At 50.2% G+C, this 20,043-nt stretch overlaps 1 protein-coding gene across 11 annotated transcripts in view; it reads left to right on the top strand.

Annotated features, from left to right (window-relative positions):
* Positions 1–20,043, top strand: part of LOC135457426 (protein CEPU-1) — a 391,621-nt gene that overhangs the window by 365,137 nt on the left and 6,441 nt on the right. For all 11 annotated transcript variants that reach the window (XM_064731994.1, XM_064731998.1, XM_064731997.1 and 8 more), the window contains 2 exons: positions 17,938–18,072; positions 18,891–19,011. In XM_064731994.1, coding sequence (XP_064588064.1) covers positions 17,938–18,072; positions 18,891–19,011 — 256 coding nt within the window. The remainder of the gene's footprint in view (positions 1–17,937; positions 18,073–18,890; positions 19,012–20,043) is intronic.

Raw genomic sequence — 20,043 nt, 5'->3', positions numbered from 1 at the left:
CAGGGTCTTTGCATGGATCCATGTGCAGCTCCATTGATTTTTTGCTATTTGTCTGTGCTGGAGCAAATGGCTGGGCCAGATCCATCACACTGCAAAGCCCAGGCTGAGCGAGCTGAGTTGGCGGCATCTCAGCCCCTTCCCTTGTCAGGAGCGTCTACAAACCATTTCCCCAGAGCACATTTTGGCTTATCCACTGTAGGTGGTCTTGCTTCTGAGCTGGTGGCTTTGGTCAGGGTCTTTGCATGGATCCATGTGTTCCTCCCATCCCTGAGCATCTCTCTATGGAACCAAAGTTGCTCTCACATTTACGGTCGAGGCAGTCTCCATGTGTTCCCACCTTGAAGCTTCTTCCTACTCTTCCCCTTGTCTACCCTGACAACATATTTTTGTTTTGCTCAGCCTCCTCAGTACCTGTTTTTCACAAGCATCTTGTTTTCCCACAGCCCCGCTCTCCTTCCTACATCCCCTCCTGCTCCCCAGAACCCTTGTCTCCCACTCATGTGCCCCTTGCTGCCTTCTCCCACATGCCATCCATCCTGTCCTAACCAGGCTCCCAGCTCCTGATGCCTCTGTCTTTCACCAGGGCTATTTTCTGTGTTTGCTGCCATCCAGCAGGTTTTTTTCCCCAGGGAATCTTTACATGCGCTTGAACCAGATGTTTCCATTTTACTTAGGACTTAGCTGCTATGGAAACTGAGGATGCACCAGGAGAGGAAGAGTGAGCTAATCAGAAATTACCTGTGGCGCTGTGTAATTTGCAGCAGCAGCTCTTTCCTGATTTTGGCCATGATTAGGCATTCTGCTTTCAAAACTCAAAGGGAACAAATGATCACAGAGATTTACCAGAGCCTGGTCTCCTGCTGATGGAGGGTGATGAGCCCAGAGGTGGCCCAGGACAACTTTCATGGCTGCCCATCTCCGTGGGCAGCTCCTCTGTTTCTAGCTCTGCCAAGCCACCAAGGGGAACCTCTACTTCTCCATTTTGCATTCACCACACACAGCAAAGATGAAGATCAGGAGTGTGAGGACTGAAATGAGAGCCAGAGAAAATGCATAGAGGTGCTATAGCAGATCTGGGATGTAGGATACATTCTAATTCAGAGTGCTAGGGCCAAGCAATACCCAAAGCTTGCTGCTGGCCCCTCTTGGTTTTTGTTCTTCTACTCATCCCATGGGAAGTTGAGCAAGCTGCCTCCTGTTCCTTCTCACCATCTTCCTCCATTTCTCATGAAGTGGTGGAGAAAAGGGACAAGGGAGAATTGTTTGAGAGAATGCTGGTGCATAATTTAAGAGTTCACACAGTGGGTGGGGAAGTGGCTCTCAGCAGTGCTGCTTGGCACAGGCTGTGCCAGCCCTGTGTGTGCCAGGCACGGCCCCACCAGGAGCTGAAGGATTGGTCCCCAAGCTGACACTGGTGAGTGCTGCTCTGTGCAAAGGCACTGCACAGTTTTTATTATTTCCTTGGTACCTGTGAGCACACAGTGCACCTCTTGGTGGGAAATGGAGCAAATAAGAGTGTTTGCTCACCAGGGAGTGCATGGGAAGGCCTTTCAGAGGATATACACCAAGAGCAGACCAGCTCCCTGGTGACTGATCTCACTTGAGACCCTGTGCCAGCCACTCCAGGCTCCTCTGACTGCTTGGCTCTTCTGTCTCTGCTCCGATGAATTTGCATTCAGTGGCTTGGCCTGGTAAACTCTGCTGAATTTGCCTGCCTGCAGCTGTTGCCATGTTCTAGGAGTTGTGAAACCCATTTTGGAAGCTCTCTTTGGTTTGGGGGCTGGAGGAGTTCCTGCAGCTGGCATGGGGAGACCAAGTTCATGGAATAACTCAAGAGCTCAGTGGACCTAAACAAGAGAGTTTTCTGCTTCTGATTTTGAGAAATGCAGGCATGCTGGCCCTGTTGGTGCCTCCATTAGTTCTCAGACCTTGGTCCTACCTGTGCCCATCCTCATCCTCCTGCATGAACAAAAGCAGGCTGCTGGCTCTGGAGAAGTGTTTTGTGAGCCTGTGACCAGTCCAAATAAGGTGTGATACAGCCTGTCTTCTGTCCCTCTGCCTCAGGTCTCTCTGTCTTATTTTATTTCTCCTCCCAGTAATGCTGTATTAACTCACAGCAACTCCTGTTAATGCAGCTGAACAGACTGAGGTGGAAAAAGAAGTGAAGCTGCTGGAGTCACAGCTTCTTCTGCCTCAGCAGAGGAGGCTTAACAGCTTAGAGGCTCTGTCCTGGGCTTGGATGCTCCAGCTGGCATCACAAGCACCAGCAGAGCTGCCAGGCACTGGGGCTTCAAAACTCAGCTCTCTGAAACTGCTGTGAGGTGCCAAGATGTGCCATGGCATGGGGCAGCTCCATCCCTTCTTGGCACCCCTGTGGGACCATTGGGATGGCAATTGAGAGAGGCATCTTGGGGGCAAAAGTAGGGAGAAAAAGAGGCAAAGAGGGAGATAATTATGTACAGAACAGTGGTCTGGATGTAACACTTGGCATGAAGGCAGCAGCATGTGCCCAGAAGAGGGAGAAGTTGCATAGACTTGGACTCAGGGGTCTATGTGTGCCCATAAACATCCATTTTGCACCCTTAGGTGCAGAGCACGTCTGTGTTTCTGAGTCTTTGGCTGGATTACAGTCCCCAGCCTCGTGTGCTGATGCTGTCTGTAAACTGCAGCGAGGTCTTCTAGTTAATAGCCTGGTTTTGGTCACTCAGGTGTTTCCATAGTTACTGGGCTTTTTATTTATTTTTGGGGGGTAACTGATGTTGTCATGGCGATTGTCATATTGTCAGGCCAGTTTTCATCTCTCGGTGGATGAAGGCTGAGGTTTGTTGGCGGGGATAAAGCACAGCACGCCAGGCCACCGGGCTCAGGGTGACGCCAAGGCACTGGCAGAGAGAGTGGCACCACGTTGAGCTATCCAGGGGATATTTATCTGTGCTGCAGACACAAAACCAGTCATGCCTCCCATTAAGCTTGGGAAATGTGCCAAGGAATTGAAGTGAGGGATCTTCCAGGAGGAATGAAGGCTCAGCAGCCTCTGTCCCAGGAGGAGCAGGCACGGTTTAGCAGCAATGATGAGGAGGGCTGTGTGGGCAGACAAGTGGGGTTATCGTGCCATGGCCGGGCCAGAGGCACAGGGAAAGGGTGTAAAACTGGGTGTGTGCATGCAGATCCCTCCACTGGCTCATCCAGCACCGCTCTGCCACACACAGACATCCCAAGCCAGAGGCTGCATCCAAGTCGTCATCCTTAATGACCCTTGATGGACTTTTCTGCCATGGTTTTATCTAATTGCTTTTTGATTATTGCTGTAGTATGATGGATTCTGGTGTGAGGCTTAAGACAGTGGCTGCCAGGGTAGGAAAACATTATGGTTTGGCTGATGGTGTATTTACTTGTAAGAGGTCTGATGGAGAGGTCTGTGTGGTGGGAATCCCTCATTAATCTCAGGATTAGCTGGGTGCTGAAAGCTGGATCCCGTGCAGAGCTGGAGTCCTGAGCTGTCATTTGTGGGGCAGGTGATGCCTCAGGGCTACCAGGCAGACACTGGGGAGGTGCCTGGAGGATCCTGATGTGGCCACATCCAGGATATCCCCCATGATCAGCCCGTTTAACCTCCGTGGCCTCCCTGGAAGAGGAACAATCGCAGTCCCTTGTCTCACAGAGCTGCAGGAGGATAAACACATTCCAGACGTGAGGCACTCAGAGGCAGCAGTAATCACAGCTCGTATACACACTTAAGATAGATGAGACACGGTGGCCTGATGTGGCAGAGGTCTCATGAGATCATCTGTCTATACATCAGCAGCAAACCAGCAAAGGGACTCTGGGAGAAGTCTGGTGTATTTGGGTATATTGATTCTCTCTGGCTCTTGGCAAGGCTTAAAACAAGAGGACAAACATCTGCAAAAATTATCCAGCTTGGAGAGGTGCTTGTACCTGGGAAGGGGAGACATCCTCCTGTCTCAGAGGTTTGTCCATTAAGCACATTGCCTGCCATCATCATCATCCCTGGAGAGGAGGGAGAGGATATTTATAGGTTGGACACCAGATCTGGAGCCCAGCTGGGAGGCACAGGGAGAAGGGGGATCCTCTTGGGTGGGAAAATCTCTGCTTGCTTTTGTGCTGCCTTGTTCCTCCCCTGATCAGCTGCACGTGCTGTGAGATTGCTCCCGTTAGCCTGTCCTCATGTCACCTCATTAATGGAGGACCAGAGAGCCGTGTCCTCTGCTGGCCCCTTTAGCAGGGAAATACCTCTCAGAGGGAGCAGATGGTTTGTGTAAGGCTCCTTCTGTGTTCATTCTGGGTCTTGTGTCTCTGCTCTGCCTCTTTTCTGCTTTGGAGGTTTGCTTTCAGCCAACATGAGTGGTGTGTCAAAGGAGGGAAGCGAGTGCTCCTGCTGTGTGATGGAGCTCAGAGCCCAGCTTGAACTGCTGGCTCTGGTTGGGATGGGATGGGATGGGATGGGATAGGATAGGATAGGATAGGATAGGATAGGATAGGATAGGATAGGATAGGATAGGATAGGATAGGATAGGATGGGATGGGATGGGATGGGATGGGATGGGATGGGATGGGATGGGATGGGATGGGATGGGATGGGATGGATGGGTTGGGTTGGGATGGCCAACATGTTGTACATGCTGTCCCACCTCACTTTACTGCATGCGTCCCTCCTGTCTTTTGGTGTCTGGGTGACTCAACAAAGGTTCAACTGGCACACTTGATGCCCAAGCACCTTGTCCTAGAGGCATTGCAGGCCTGGGCTCCACTGTATTAACTGGAGCATTTCAACTGGCTCCAATCCTGTCGGCAGCTCAACCATCCCCTTGTTTACTGTTGAAATAATTACTGCTTTGCCATAATATTAGCTCTGAGCCGTGACTCCATTACCATTATCGCCGGAATATTACCCATTTATTATCTCCCAGCAACCCTGGAAGATGAACACTAGGCTTCAGAGACCAATTGTTTTACAACAGACAGGATCTTGGTGTGCATTGTTTAATGAGGTAAACTACATTATAGCCAGCATTAATTTGGCTCCGGTGCTCTCCACTAAATCATTGTTAACCTGTAAATCTGCCACCACTTTTGATACTCCTTTAATCAATGTTTGCCAGACAGAGCAGCTGGGCAAATGGTCAGCAGTGGTCCAGCTCTGCTTGTATCATGTAGGGTATACAAATAAGAGAAATAAATAGGGAGAAGCGGCCATGGAGAAGCAGGACTTTGAGATGGACACTGGGTTTTTGTGTGGTTGTGGTGATGGAGGCAACTGGCATTGGGTTGCTTGAGAAGAGTGTGGACCCATATGACCACCAGCAATATCCAGACAGGGGGATCAGGGGGAATATTCAGTCTGTTGAGTGCCAGCAGCTTCTCCATCATCTCCCATGGGAGAGGGATGTGGCCCAGCAGGGGACAGAATCTGGTGGAATAATTTCATGAGCTCCAGGTTGTTCTTTTGCCAAGGAATGACTAAAACTTGGTTAGCGTGACATGTGGGGAGCTTCTTTTAGCATTTCCCTTCCTGATGCACCCTAGTTCCTCCTGCTTGTTCAAAGCAATGGGAGATTATGTACTTTTATGTGTATAAAAGTAATATTTTTGGCTCCCTGCATGGTGGAAATGAACTCTTGGAGCTGATTTTGCATATTTGGCATAGATACCTCTAAAATATGCATCTTGGTACAAAAATAACAAGACCCCTTCCAGCTACAAATGAGGCAATGTCTTTCCCTTAAAAAAGGAGGGGAAAAAAACCCTCTTGGTTTCAAGACATTCCCTAAATGCAGCTTTGCAATGTCACACTTTCCCAGTTTTCCAGAGGCAGAGAGGGATCTGCTCCTCATCACAGTTTGGGGAAGCAGCTGCCTGCTGCCCTAATAGGGGGCAAAAACAGGAAGCCCTGCCTGCACTCCCAAATTTAATCCTGTGTCTTATCCCCTTGGTCCCTGACCACCTTTCCCACAAAGGTGAGACCACTGAGGAGTTACAAATGCCCTGATCTGTGCTCTGCATGGCATCTCCCTGCAGGAAGAATGGGATGTGTTAATGGCGTGGTGGGACAAAGAGGACAAAGCCCAACACACCAGCAATGTCAGCTTTTTGTTGGATTTTCCATCTCTTCTTTCTTGCTGAACACAACTCCCTGTTTCCCTGATAAATGCGCGGCTTTGTGTCGCTCCCTGCCTGGGACTCTCCTTTCATTCAGCTGGCCTGGGGAAGAGCAAGGGACAGGAGTGCCTGAGATTCAAGAGATCTCCACGCAAATTAAAACCTTTTATCAGCCCCTAATAGCTGTGCAAACTAATTATATTTGGGCCAAACTTTGCCAGCGACTCCCTTGAGGTATTATTATAAAAATCTGAGCTGTGGAAATGCGTCCCCATTCTGTCAACACCAGGTCGCTCCAGCTATAGAAAACTCTGCTCTGGCTCTTTTTAGCTCCCGTGATGTGCTTTGCATAAGCTGCTGCTGTTGTTTTCAGGAGGGAGAGAGCCTGGCTGGGCTGTGTCACACGTGGCCCAGGTCTGCTGAGCCAAGGACAGGGCTGTGTGCTGGGTAGTAGCACAGAAATATTTATTTGCACAAGTCCTGCTGGCCTGGCTCAGTTTGTGGCCATCAGTGTGGCTTTGGGGCTGTGGGTGCACAAGTGCTTCCATCCCTGGAGAAATGGGATGTGGTGATGAGGGGTGGGAAGGATGCTGGAGAGGTGGGGATGCTCAAACACAGCAGGCAGGAGATGGGAATGAGCAGCCCAAAGAGAAAGCACATATGGCTCTCTATGGATGGCTTTCCCAGTTCCAGTTCCTTGCTGGGGTCTCCTTGTGGTGTTGGAACTCATTTCCACCCAAATCTGTTCTTTATTTTTCCTGGCATCACCATTTGCTCCATTCCTTGCCTTATAACCTTGTTCCCAAGCTTGCACGGGGTAGGGCACCAAAGATAACCCCCATATTCACCCACCTTCACTGTCCATAGATGGAGGCAGCACAAAGAAATGCTTTGAGCCTTGGTCCCTGACCACCTTTCCCACAAAGCCAAATGCTTTGAGCCTTCCCAGAGGGAAGGAAAATTTTGCCCTGTGCTACCATTCCCCCACCATCCCTGTGCTCTTCCTGGGGCACAGATTGCCAGCTAATGGGGTGGAGCTTCTGCGAGCACTCTCCATTAATGGAGCAGAATATAAACAGAATAAAGCCTTCATTTCCCGGGCTGTGATTTCATTATTAATATACTTTACAGTTCACAGGTTGTTCATTTGCTTCCATGTTTTCTCAGCTGGTGTAATCTGCTGCGCGGAGTGAGAAGAGTCATAAAATTTCCATTTCCAGTTGAATGTGCGTCCAATTCGCCATGAAATGTTTCTCTCTGTCGTGAATATTAAGTGCCCAAGGAGTCAGTGGCCCTGGGATTAAGCAGGGCAGGTTGCCAGCCCCTCTCTGTGTCCCAGGGGTGCAGGAGAGAATGGGTATAGAGAAGGAAAGGTGACAAAGCAAAGTGGGGGAACTGAGGGAAAACCACGTGGCAAAGAGAAGAGGGAAAAGAGGAAGAGAGAAAGGGAGGGTAGAGGGAAAGGGAGGAAATTGAGTGGCAAAGAGGCTTTAAAGAGGGATGTGTTGGGTGAAGGATGCTCTGACAGAACTGACCTACACTCACCTCCTCGTTTCCCTGTCCCATCACCTTGACACTTGTCAGGGAAGATGCTGCACCAGTGTTTGCCCCAGTTTGTAAATCAGTTGTTGATGTCTGTGCTTGGTCACTGCCATGGGCCTCAGGGCTGTGCCCTTCCCCTGGCCTGAATATGGGTAGAAAAAGAGTCTCCTTGTCTCTGAGGAGACTGAGAAATGCTGCTGGGCTTGTAAGGGCAAGGAGAGCCAGAGTGGCTCAACTGCCTTATACCAAGCTGGAGAATAACAGTGAAGCTACAGCCACAGAGCTGTAGCACCACTGCAGACACAGAAAAAGGGCTTTTCACATGAATTTGGGGAGAAAAAAAAAAATTCATGTTCTGCTCATGTTAAACAGCCAGCAGGAAATTTGCTGTGTATTTAGGATATTTAATGGCTTGTAGCCAAGCAACAGGTTTCTGGGACAAGGAAGCAGAAATTTGGGCAGTTGTGGCAGGTGGTCATGCCCTGAGGCTGGGGAGGTGGTGGGACCAGCAGTGCCATGGAGGGGTGCCCACAGCTGCAGCGCCACTGGCAGTGGGCACATCTGGCAGTACATCTGGCACGCTGCTGCAGCTGGAGGTGGTGGGAAATGAGTGCCCTGGTTACCCCTCCCTGGCCTTGCAATAGAAGCATGGGATGTGGTGTCACTGCTGGGAAAAGGGACAAAAAGGCAAATCATGGTGGCATGCCCAGGCTGTGGGGGTAACTTAGGTGCTACCCCGAGCTGATGGCATCGTTTCCTTCCGACTCTTTGCTGAAATTACTTCAGCTACAGCATTCCTCACTGCAGGGAAAAAAAATGCCTCTTCCTTTCCCATCTTCTCTCGGTCGAGTCAAGATAATAATAGTCTTTTTCTGATCCCCTGAACTTTCCCATCTGCTTGGTAAAACAATGGCAATTCTTTTTCCTCCTGGCCTCTCTCTCTGTCTTCCTCTCTTTTATTTTTATTCTCCTATGGTATAATTTAAAGCCAGAGCAATGCTGTAGCCCATGGGTTTTTCCCCTTCCTGTGACACACTGCTGTTATTTAAAATGGCATTTCCCTTGCAGAGCAATGCCTCTCACTGCCCTCCCAGCTCCTGTAGCAGGGCCAATACCTACACAGAAGCCTGAGGAGGGGATGATGGGCTCCAAGGAAGGGGCTCAGCCTCCAGTCTCCCAATCTCAGCCACCCAGCATCACACATCCCTGAAATTCCTGTCACAACCACCCCTTCCCCAGACCCAGGGCATCCTCACCAGCTCCCCAGAGCCCCAAACCCATCCAGCTCATCACCCCTGCATTTCCCTGGCTTCTCTCAATAAGCCACAATATTGTGAGTGATCCTGCAGAAATGGAGACATCAGTGCCATAAAACACAAGGGACAGAGCAAGGCCACTGGGCTGGAAAATAGCGTGTCTGAAAAAATAAAGACGGGATAAAGATGATGGAGAGGCGACAGCGAGTCTCACCCTGCCATGATTCAAATGACTCTGGGGGGTGAAGAGTGGTCAGGGGGTCCCAAGGGAAAAAGAGGGATGGAAAATATCCCCCATTTGCAGAAAGTTGTGGCAGCCACAGAGTCCGGGCTTGCCATGAGCTGCCTGCTGGGATATGCGTGGAGAAGGGAAAGTTTCCCAGATCCCCGTGACTTCTTGCCAGCTCTGGGGATGGATTTAGCCGGCACTTGATGCTTATTTTTTTACTCTAATGCCATTATGCCACTTGCTTCCCATCTGAGGGATATTTCCCTAATGCGGCTGAAATACGGCTTAGCCGAGGTTACAGCCATTTAACGCTTTGCATTGCAATTGCTTCTTAAGAGCTTGTCCTGTGGAGAAAGCCTTGGGGTTTAAATTTCCAGCCGGAGGGACCCTTCGGTCCTGGCTGCCAGCAGCTCTTTTTCACACAAATCCAGAGGAAAGCAGGGTGCCTTGAGTTTGGCAGGGGTTGGGAATGTTTTCTCCTGTACAGCAATGTGGTCACATGGAGTTGTTGGGAAGGGATGTGGTGGATGTCCCATGGAATTTTTTCGGGTTCTTTGCAAAGCACCTGCAGATAAAGGAATTTTAAGGTAAAAACTCTTCACGATGGTGCTATAATGGATGGCTCAGGCGACTTGGCAGCTCTTCATATCATCGGTGGGGTGAGCAGAGTGGGCAGGTGTCCCCGGAGCAGGCAGGAGCAATCTTGCTTCTTGCTCTCCTCGCCAAGCCCTGTGCACCACAGCTTCTCCCAGAGCCAGCGAGGGAGCTGCCAGAAATGGGACGAGCTCCAGAGGAGCCAAGTTGCGACAGGATTTAATGGAGGAGCAGCGTTCCCACAAACAGGATGCGTGTTTGAGCGATTTTCTCCAGCGGCATCTGTCGCTCTCCAACATCTTGGTAGCATTGCAACAAATTATTTAACCACTACCCACTGCACCCCATCTGTTAGGCAGCCCCTCCACATGGATGGGGCTCTACTTCCCACCTTTCCAGAGGAACTCACCGGCGAAGGCTGAGCGCCAAACAACAGGACAAATTAAATCAAAAGCACAGCTTCGGCACCCAGGGGGAAAATGCACATCAGCTTTGACTTATTGCATGGCGCACGCTTACAAGAGAGAAGCAGCGGCTTTTGTCACTGCAAGGGGCCATGAAAAATGAATTAGGGCCGCTGCTGGGAGAGGGCATGCAGGAGAATCTTTCATTCCAGCAACGCTGTCCTCTCTCACCTTGGAAGCAGCTACGGGGAAAAAACCACAGGGAGGAAGGAGGGGTAAGGAAAGGAAGGAGAGAGGACTTTGTGTTGGGCACCTGATTGGATGCTCTGGGCTGTGGAAGAGACCATGGGAGGAAGTGTGGTGCCAGGAGCAGTGTTGGTGCTCAGGCAGGAGCTGCTGGAGATGCTGTCTCCTCAGGAGCTCTCTGGAGAAGGCTTGGCTCTGTGGGAGCCTTGACATTGATTTTCATGTACCTTTTGCATTTGTTTTTGCAAGGAGGCAGAAAAGCTCCGTGGGAAGTGGCTCCATGCCAGTCACAGCTTCTGCCGAGCATCAGTCCCTCCCAGTGTCACCACAAGAATCACCCTTGCCTTTCCAGGGCCAAGGAGAAAGGGATCCAGCTCATGCTGGTAATAATGGGTGGGTGTCATTAACAGCTGCCCTCTAATGAGCCCTGCACCCATCTTTGCTGCAAATCTGACGCTATTTAAGCTCTTTGTGAACTGTAGCCATTGTTAATTTGCTCTAACATGATGACACATGCCATCTGGACCTTTTCCTGGGGTCCAGTGTCCTTACCAGCAGCCCAGGAGGAGGCAGAGGCTGGGAGAGGCTCAAGACAGTCACTGCCACTTTGCTGAGCCTTGAGCTGCCTCTGAGCTCTCCCTCTCACCGAAATAAAAGAGCTCATTCTTTATTCGACTCATTTACTCCTGAGTTAGAGCCTCGTTCAAGGGTGGTTGGTCCCTGAGTTGTTTTGTTTTGTTTCTTTAAATATTAATTTCCATAATCCATTTATTTCCCAAGGAACTACTTCTTGCAAACAAAAGGTTTAATGCTCCTCTTTTATTCCTGGTAACAAATAAGTTGTCTGAGACGTGCGAAAACCTCGGCAGCAGCGAGCCGTGCGCCGTGCTGATGGCACAACCCACACTAAGGATGGAGAGCTGCATCCCTGAGGGATCCCAGGTGCCACAGCAGCATCTCCCTGGAGGTGCTCGCCCAGAGAGGGAGGGCAGCAAGCCAGGCCAACGCTGGGAAGCCCCCACAACCCGGGATTCCAATCTTTTGCATGGAGGCGTCTCTGACATGCCTTTTTGAGATGGAAGATTTGAGAGCAGAAGGCCAGGAAGCACAATAGAAGATAGACTGCTTGTACCTCATTGTCTGGAGAATAGATGGGCTGCAGGCTCCCGGAGAATAGGAGCTGCCACTCAGGTGGCTTTAATAGAACAGGCGGCAGATAGATTTCAATAAAAGAAATGAGTATAAATATTGTTAGCGGAGAATAGAGGGAAAGTGAAAAAGATCTTGTTTAACGAGTCACAGTGGGAAACTTTCAAGGACTTTTAAGCTAAAAACTCTTCACAATGGTGCCATAATGGATGGCTCAGGCGACTTGGCAGCTCTGCATAGCATCGGTGGGGTGAGCAGAGTGGGCAGGTGTCCCTAGAACACTGCAGGGAAGGGCATGGCAGGGAGTCAGAGGCTGTTTTGGGTTGGAAGGGACCTTGAAGAGCATCTCATTCCTACACCCTGACATGGACAGGGTCACCCTCCACTAGACCAGGTTGCTCAGGCCCCCAGTGCCTTGCTTTAACTGTCACTGGAGTTCATGCCAATATATTGACTATGTGCAACCACAGGCTGAGTGACCATGGGATGTGGTGGCATCTGGAAGGTCTCTGCAGGTCACCTGTCCCTGTGACTGGTGAGATGTGTGCCATGTACCCACCTAATAGTTAAATATCAGAGTTGTTGTGTGAGATATGAGCCCCAAGGGTGATCTCAGGGATGCACGGAACAAACAGAGCCACAAATGTGGGTCCTGACTTAGCTCTAGCTCTGCATTGAGCAAGAAGTTGAAGAATGTGTCTTTCCTGCCTTTGTGATGGCTCCATGTTGGAATGTGCTTGTCAAAATCCCCGTGTCCTGACCCTTTGATCATGGGCAGCCAGAGATGGCCCTTCAGAAATAGTCACCTGTGCTAATGTCAGCACAAAATCAGGTCTGGGTGGGTCGTCCATTGTATTTTGGAGCAAAATTCAAGGTACCCTCAGCTCACCTATGCCCCAGAAAGTTGGAAGGGGAAGAAAAGCCACAGCACTACATAGCCACAGGCAAGGAGAGACTCCCACAGCCCCAGGATGGAGGGGACACTGATGCCAGTGGAGGAGAATCCTTGACTTTGTGTCAAGGATTTTATGGCCACCCCTCTCCATCAAAGCCTGTGCTGCTGCACACAAGGAGCAAAATTGGCTCCCCAAATCCAAGGTAATAAAGGGTCTGAGTAAGGAAAACATGATGTTTTCTCTCTGTTTGGTGACGCCAGACACATCAAATCCTCCTGGGGCGTGAGGATGAGGAGGGAGCTCAGACTGCAGCAGTGGAGTGAGCTCCTGCCAAGCTCCCACATCCCTGAGCACCGTGCAGTGCCAAGCAGCAAGTGCAGCATCCCCTGGGGCTTTGCACAACATCAGGCCATGGAAACATGCTAATTAACATGGAAAAGCATGTCAGAGGAGAGATTTCCTTCCTTGTCATCGGGAAACTTCAAAAACAGTGGCTTGGCCCCGTGTAAGCCCGACAGAGACTCTGATATGCTGTGTGCCCGTTTCTGGGGAGACGGTCCCGCTTCTGAAGGCTTGTGAACATGGAGAACAGGAGGTGTGTACCCTGTACCTCATGTAGGTGTGCTTCCTAAATGGATTGCTCAGCTAAGGGGGATCACAGATAGAAATGGGCTTGAGCCTGCGGTTCAGGGATGCAATATTTGCAAGAGGAGGAGAGGAGTTTGTCTGGGTCGATAGGGTAATCTTAAAAAAAATCATTTTTTGAATGATTGCGCTGGATGGTTTCCAGCAGGTTAATTATCCCTAATCTTTGTCCACTGGAGCATGGCAGCTTCAAGCTGGCACAGAGGGGCTGAAAAGAGGGGGTGCACGGAGGAGAAGCTGCCCTAGCTGGGGTCATTCACCTGATCAAACAAAAATGGGGAAGGGAATTTCAGAAATGCCTGAACTTTGTTCCTTATGTGTTAATGAGCCATCAGGAGAGGGTAATAGTGGCTAATAAGAGGTGAAGCAGGTGCCTTCCCCAGTTTGGCTGGGGAATGTAATGGTGGTAGCCTTAGCTCTTGTTTACCCACCCACCTGAGGCTGTGTCCTGCCTCCTTTGAGAGGAATTTGGGGTGATTTGGGGTGGTTCTTTTCTCCACCTATTTCCCCATCTGCTCTGACTCTACTAAATCTCCCTTCCCACTCCCATCCCAGCTGCACTTTTCCTCTTGCTGCTGCATGAAGGAGAGGTGAAGCGGGTCTCAGGTGCCAACAATTCCCTTATTACCTTTGTGTGCTTTATTTATTTACCATAAACTGTTATAGGATGGCCATCAGCATCGCATCAGGGTGACGTTTGAAATATATGGCTCTCGGGCTTAGTGCGTCACTTGGAGCCGGGAGTCTGCACGATGTTAATTTTTATTGCCAGAAGTAGCCATAAATTGATAGTTGAGAATTGCTGTAGGGACTGTAATTAACTAGTTACTATTTCACCTCCAAAAGGAGCAATGTTTCACGCTCTTACTTTTACTTATCTGGAATCAGCTGCTGTCAACATCCGCTGAAGCCCGTATAAAGATTTATAGACCTTGGAGGTAAATATTGACTAATGGGCAGCTTGGCTTAATGTTCACCTTGAAGGACAATAAATTGTGCTATTGATTGAAGCAAGATGTCAATATCTGCATTGTTGTAAACATTTTAATAAAATTATCTCCATAAAATATTCTCTTTCTTTGGCTCATCCTGGCCACTGGGATCAGTGCCTGGAAAATGCAGCAGCATGGTGTAGAGGGCAGGGCAGTGCTTTGGGATCACTGGTGGGACTTTGAGCACCCAGAGACCAACCTTATTGTGGAACCACTGTTGAGGTTGTGCCTTTGGGCTTTAGAAATGAAAAATCTTGCAGCCCTGGCTGGCTCAGCTTGATCTGAGGTGCAGGGAGTTGATATGGACACAGGGAAGAGCTCCAAGGAAGGTTTTTCAGTGGCATCACCGGCAGTCTTCAGCCAGGGAAAGCTGTGAGCAGTGTCCTAGAGACCTGAACATGGCTGCAACAGTGAGCCAGGGGACAGTGGCATGTAATTAATTTGGGAACATGTGTTCACTTTCTGGTGAGTTATTATCTTGTCAGAGGCTCAATGGAAGCAAATGGGGAGGAGGAGTCAGAAGGGAGATAAGTCAGGATGGGAAAACAAGAAGTGAGGGAAGGAGAAAGGCATGAAGGGAGGAATATGGATGCAGGAGACATCTGCCCACACCTCATTGCATCCATGCTGTGTGGGACCCCAAGCACAGCTTGGCCATCTGTTGGGTTTGCCTTGGTTCTCCATGCCACACCAGGACCTCGCCTCTGCGGCTCCTCCACTGCCATGATGGTCAAACTTCCCCTTCCCTGAGGCTTTTAACAGAGATCTGCAGAGCAAGTCCCAAATAGTGCGTGGTGATCTGTGTGCAGCCTCCTGCTCACTGAGCACAAGGACTCAGGCTCTGCTTTTCCATCTCCCCTGCTCACAGTGGGTTAGTTCATCATCCTTGGCTGATGAGCAAGGATTACACTTGTGCATCGTCCATGGCCATTCCATTTCTAGCCTGCATTATATTATTAGTATTAATAATAATAATGATGGGTGCTGGCTGTGCTAGTTTTCTAGCTCCTGAGGAGATGAGAGAGCTCTCCATTAATTCCTGTAATATTTCAGCTCCTAATTGTGCTCAAGCTGAGACAGCCTTGAAAGTTCCCACCATCAGTTCAGGCAGAGAAGGGTTGGTACCTCTGGCAGAGCTCCTGGAGCTGCAGGGCTCTGGTCAAGCCTTGCCCTGAGCATTCCCAAGTTCCAGGTGCTTCCAGGATGTGGTCCCACAGAGCTTTACAGATCTGGTTTTCCTGCAAAGCCACTTGTATAGGAGAGGGTGGAGGAATGTTGTATTTGTCACCTGGTGCCTCCTGCTTTATGAGCTAGCAGGGGCTTTTTATGTCACATAAATATTTGAGATGCTTTAGCTGGCACTAAGAGGCATTCCTGGGCCAGAGCCTCTTGCAGGGATGGTGTCCCCAATGCTATTGTCATCTGAGCATGACTTTTATCACGTTGTGCACAGGACAGAAACAGGAGTCATCTCCAGCTCAGAGCATCCTGTCTCAGTCAGGGGCAGGCTCTGTTTGGCTGTAGCCAAATTCCCAGGATGCCAGACCCTGAGTTCCTGAACTTCAAGCTCTGCCTCTCCATCAGCTGATTACTGTGCACATATCTCAGACTTCAATGCAACGCAGGCACAGGGGAAACCTTCATCCCCCAATTTCCTGTGCTTTTGCAAGTGGAAATCTGACCCTCGCAGTTACTTTAATGAAGTCTTTTGCTGGGGAACAAAATGCACTTGAGCTGCTTTGCTCTCTGATCAAACCAGGCACACAAATTATGGCTTGACTATGGCAAGAGCTAATTCTTGCCGTGTGTGAGCCGAGTATGGAACTTTGGAAAGGGCCTTTGGTGAGTTGGGAAGCAGTGTTATCTGAGCCTTTGCACAACCCAGAGTCAGATTTGTGCACGGAGCATCTGAAGGCCACCGGCTGTGTCCTTACTTTATCAGCAGGCAGCGCTGTGCTACAGAGAAGCTGATTCTAGGTCAGCCACAAAAAGGAATTTTTTTTCCCCCTCTCTCCTTTTTTTTTGCAGTGCTGCAGGGCCGCTGGATGTAAAGCTGTAATTTTTGTGTCTCTAAAGGATATTGATTTTGGGGTAACGCCTTCATATCTCACCCTTCAGTTGCACTAAGTACTGATGAGCTCAGCGGTTTGCACCACCAGCCACTCGGGTGGGAATTTCAGCACAGGGCTGAGGACACTGGTGCATGTCAGCAATTCATCAACAGGAAAACTCACTTCACTCCTTTGCAAAGCTCACAGGGCTGCCTTCCCAGTTAGGTCAGCCTGAAAGGTGGGATGTATGTGTGCATGCATGGTGTCCTCAGTTCAGGGAGCAGTGGACATGCAGGGTTCCAGGGATGCTGTGTGGAGGTGGCAGCTGTGAGGGCTGGTGCAGGGAGAGAGAGCCAAGGTGGGATTTCATCACGGCTGAGCATATTTGCACTAGTTTGAGTTGACAATAGTGGCACCTGGGATTGCAGCAGGATCCTGGCAGATGCCTGGGGTGCTCAGTGTTGAGCTGTTCCAGGGCATTACAGGAACACCATCAGTGCTGCTCAGGTCCTTCCATGGTGGGTGGTGCGGTCTGACCACACCACCCCTGCCGTGTGGGAAGAGATGCCATAAAAGCATCAGCCGGTGGGATGCAGCGGTGTGTGCCCTGCTGGGAGCCTCCCACGTGTGGATGTTGCATGCATTTGTTAGGAGCAGGATGCACACGGTTGACCGGCCAAGCACGGCGAGCTGTGGCCCATCAGGTCACGCCAGCACAGACAGCAGTGTCCGGGTGGGAAGCCAGGGCTGGCCGAGCTCACGGCATCCCCCTGGGGACCAGGGACCTGTGCTTGGCCTCTCTGCCATTGGCACTCGCTCCCAGAAACAGCTGTCCAGAGCTAATTTATTTCCTAATGCTGCAGCAATGTTAATTTATAAATTACACTGGTAATTCGAGCTATTATTAATTTCAGATGGTGTAGGGCAAGCCTAATTAAAATATGACACCAATTGCCACACATATGTACCAAGGACTACCGTTTAAAATTTATAGGAATATTAAGTGTGACACAGGGCTTGGAGATGTTCCGTGCAGTAATTACAGCATCCTGGCTGCAGGAGATCCAGTGGGGAGATGTAAACAACAGGAAAGGGAGAAGTTGTCCCTGTTTTGGGACTGCAAAAAGTAATTTTTGTTGCTTGTTTGGGGAGGAACCTGGGGAATCTCGTGCCCCAGCTTGCTCCCGGCCAGCCAAGCACTGGATGTTTTTCCAGGAGTGTGTCAAAGTAAAGAGAGCTCCTGCAAGGAATGGGAGCTGAAAGATGCCAGAGTGAAGAAAATGCCACTTATTGCATCTTTCTGGCTTTGACTGAAACAAGAAGCTGCACGGCAGCCTGGATGGGGGAGAGGAAGACAAGAAATGAGCCTGGGGTGGCACAGGGATGAGGTGGTTCAGCTAAAGGGAGGTGTTGGCACCACCACTAATGGGAATAGACTTGCTGTGAATTAATTGAAGCTGAAAAATTAGAGAAGGGTGTTTATGTGAGCTGAGTTAGCCTGGAGGAATCTCCCAGCAGAGGGGATGTGCAGAGGTGAGCTCAGGTCATTTTGCAGGTTTGCCCACTTTGCCCACCCTGAGCACATCAAGGACATTATCTCCAGCAGGTGATGCTGGAGCAGCCCAGTGTTCGCAGAAACCTTTCTGGCAATGATGTTATTGGAATGGAGGGGCACAGGCACAAGGCATTCCAGGCTGGGACCTGCAGGCTGGGTGTCCTAGTGCAGAGTGACACGCTCACAGATGGTGAGCAGCCAGTGGGCACAGGTTTGTTGTGCCTCCCCATCACTCAGGGCCCTCTGTCTCTGCCTCCGCAGCCGTGGGCTTCATCAGCGAGGATGAGTACCTGGAGATCACGGGAATCACGCGGGAGCAGTCGGGAGAGTACGAGTGCAGCGCCTCCAACGATGTCTCAGCACCCGTCGTCCAGCGAGTCAAAGTCACCGTCAACTGTGAGTCCTTGTGACCCTCAGGGGACAGGGGTGGGGCTGCAGAGGGTCACCCTGCTGCCCCACAAGGGAGTGAGGCACACAAAGGCCCCAGAGTGAGACAGGCAGCAGCAGTTTTTCTGAGCAGGTGGTGTTTTGCCCTATTTTCCCCTTCTTTTCAAGCTCCGTTTTTTCCCACCACCTCCTCCTCAGCTGTCTCCATCAACCTGGGTTTTCTGCCCATGGAGAGATGCTGTGCTGATAACCTCTAAGGAGAGGAGAGAAGTGAGCAGTAAATAGATTTTTTTTTTCTGTTGGAAAAAATGAGAGAGAGGAAGAAAGCAGCATATTTCATGTTTACACATACACAAAGACTCTCCTAAACCTCTCTCTGGTCACTCCATTAGCTGAACGTGTAACAACCATGAGTTGGGGGTCTGTTGTTTTTGGAAGAAAACCCCCATGAACCTGAAAACCTCTGTAGAGCAGCACCAGAATGGCAGGAGCTGAGAATGGGCTTGGAGATTATTTTGGCTCCTGCTCATGTGCAGGGAGAGAAAGGAAATCTTGAGGAGCAAGGGGCAGGGATAGTGCTGTAGCTGTTGTTCATTTGCTTTGTTATACATAGTAGTAAACAACTGTTATTCCTATTCCCATATCTTTGCCTGGGAGCCTCTTGATTTCACAATTCTAATAATTCAGAGGGAGGGAGGGGTTCACATTCTCCATTCCAAGGAAGGCTTTTTCTGCCTTCCCTAACAGACACCTGTCTTGTAAACCAAGACAGATAGAAGTCCCAAAGGCTGCTGGATGTTCACCCCACGTTTCCCCTCTCCCCACAGACCCTCCGTACATCTCGGATGCGAAGAGCACTGGGGTGCCGGTGGGGCAGAAGGGCATCCTGCTGTGTGAGGCCTCTGCTGTCCCCTCTGCTGAATTCCAGTGGTACAAAGATGACAAGCGGTAAGAGTTTTTATTTAATTAATCAAATTTGTGGAGAGGAATTTTCCCAGGAACCTCTTTCAGCCCCTACTGGGGGAGGATTGCTGCTGCCCGTGCCTCCGTGTGAAGGTGTTGTGGTAAATCCCTGCCTGGGTGAAGCATAATGTCCAAAATGGATATTGGCAGCACAAATCCAGGCACTTAAGAGTGGATGAAATCTCTGTCATATCTTTAAATGCTTTGGCCAGAAGGCAGCTCTTGGAAAAACAAAAGGAATGTGATGTCAGTCAAGAAACACGGTTTGCTATGCCTCAGAGACAGCCTGCCTTGCTTTGGGGTGAAAAAGGACCTTTTAGATCAACCTGCAACTTCTGTGTCCTGCCAAAGCACAGGTACATGGCTGGGGAATGAGGAGTGGTGCAGCACAGTCTAGGGTAGGTCCCACTCTGGAGAAATTGCCTCTCTCTGACCCCAAGCAAAGCGGTTTTAACAAATTTTTGTGTTGATTAGCCCAGAGGGGCCATGGTGTGGCCGACCACAGGACAAGGGCACACCGGTCACTGATAAGAAGGGATGATTTGGCCAAAAAAAAAGCTCCAGAAGCTAGAGGGAAGTCTGGCTCTGCCTGCCTCACCCGGTTGGGGAGGAAAGGAGCAGCAGCGTGTACAAAGCTGCGGATGTTTGTGTGGCAGATGAAAGGCTCTGCTCAGAATTAGGTCAGATCACGAGGGCCTGCGGAGCAGCGGCAGGAGCGGGCTCAGCCCGCCTGATCAGCACCCAGCGTGGCTCATAATGGGAATCCAGCACTTCCCCTGAGGAATTAGCAAGCAAGAGCTGCAGGAGCTGAGCAGGATGGGGACACCAGTTCAGGGAAGCCCAAGCACTTGGTTAATGCTTCAGCATTTGTGCTGGCTGAGAAGCCTACCTGCTGTGGTGGGTGCCTATTGCAGCACTCACTGGGAACATGCAGAGATGAAAGAGGAAGGTCACAGAAGGCATTCTGCAGAATAGAGAGGAGTGAGGGCATGGGAGGGAAACCAGGCTCTTCTGTAG

Source organism: Zonotrichia leucophrys, chromosome 24 (assembly GCF_028769735.1).
Source record: "Zonotrichia leucophrys gambelii isolate GWCS_2022_RI chromosome 24, RI_Zleu_2.0, whole genome shotgun sequence".
NCBI lineage: Eukaryota > Metazoa > Chordata > Aves > Passeriformes > Passerellidae > Zonotrichia > Zonotrichia leucophrys.
Note: the sequence above shows the minus strand (reverse complement) of the source record. Positions and strands in the feature narration are given on the sequence as shown.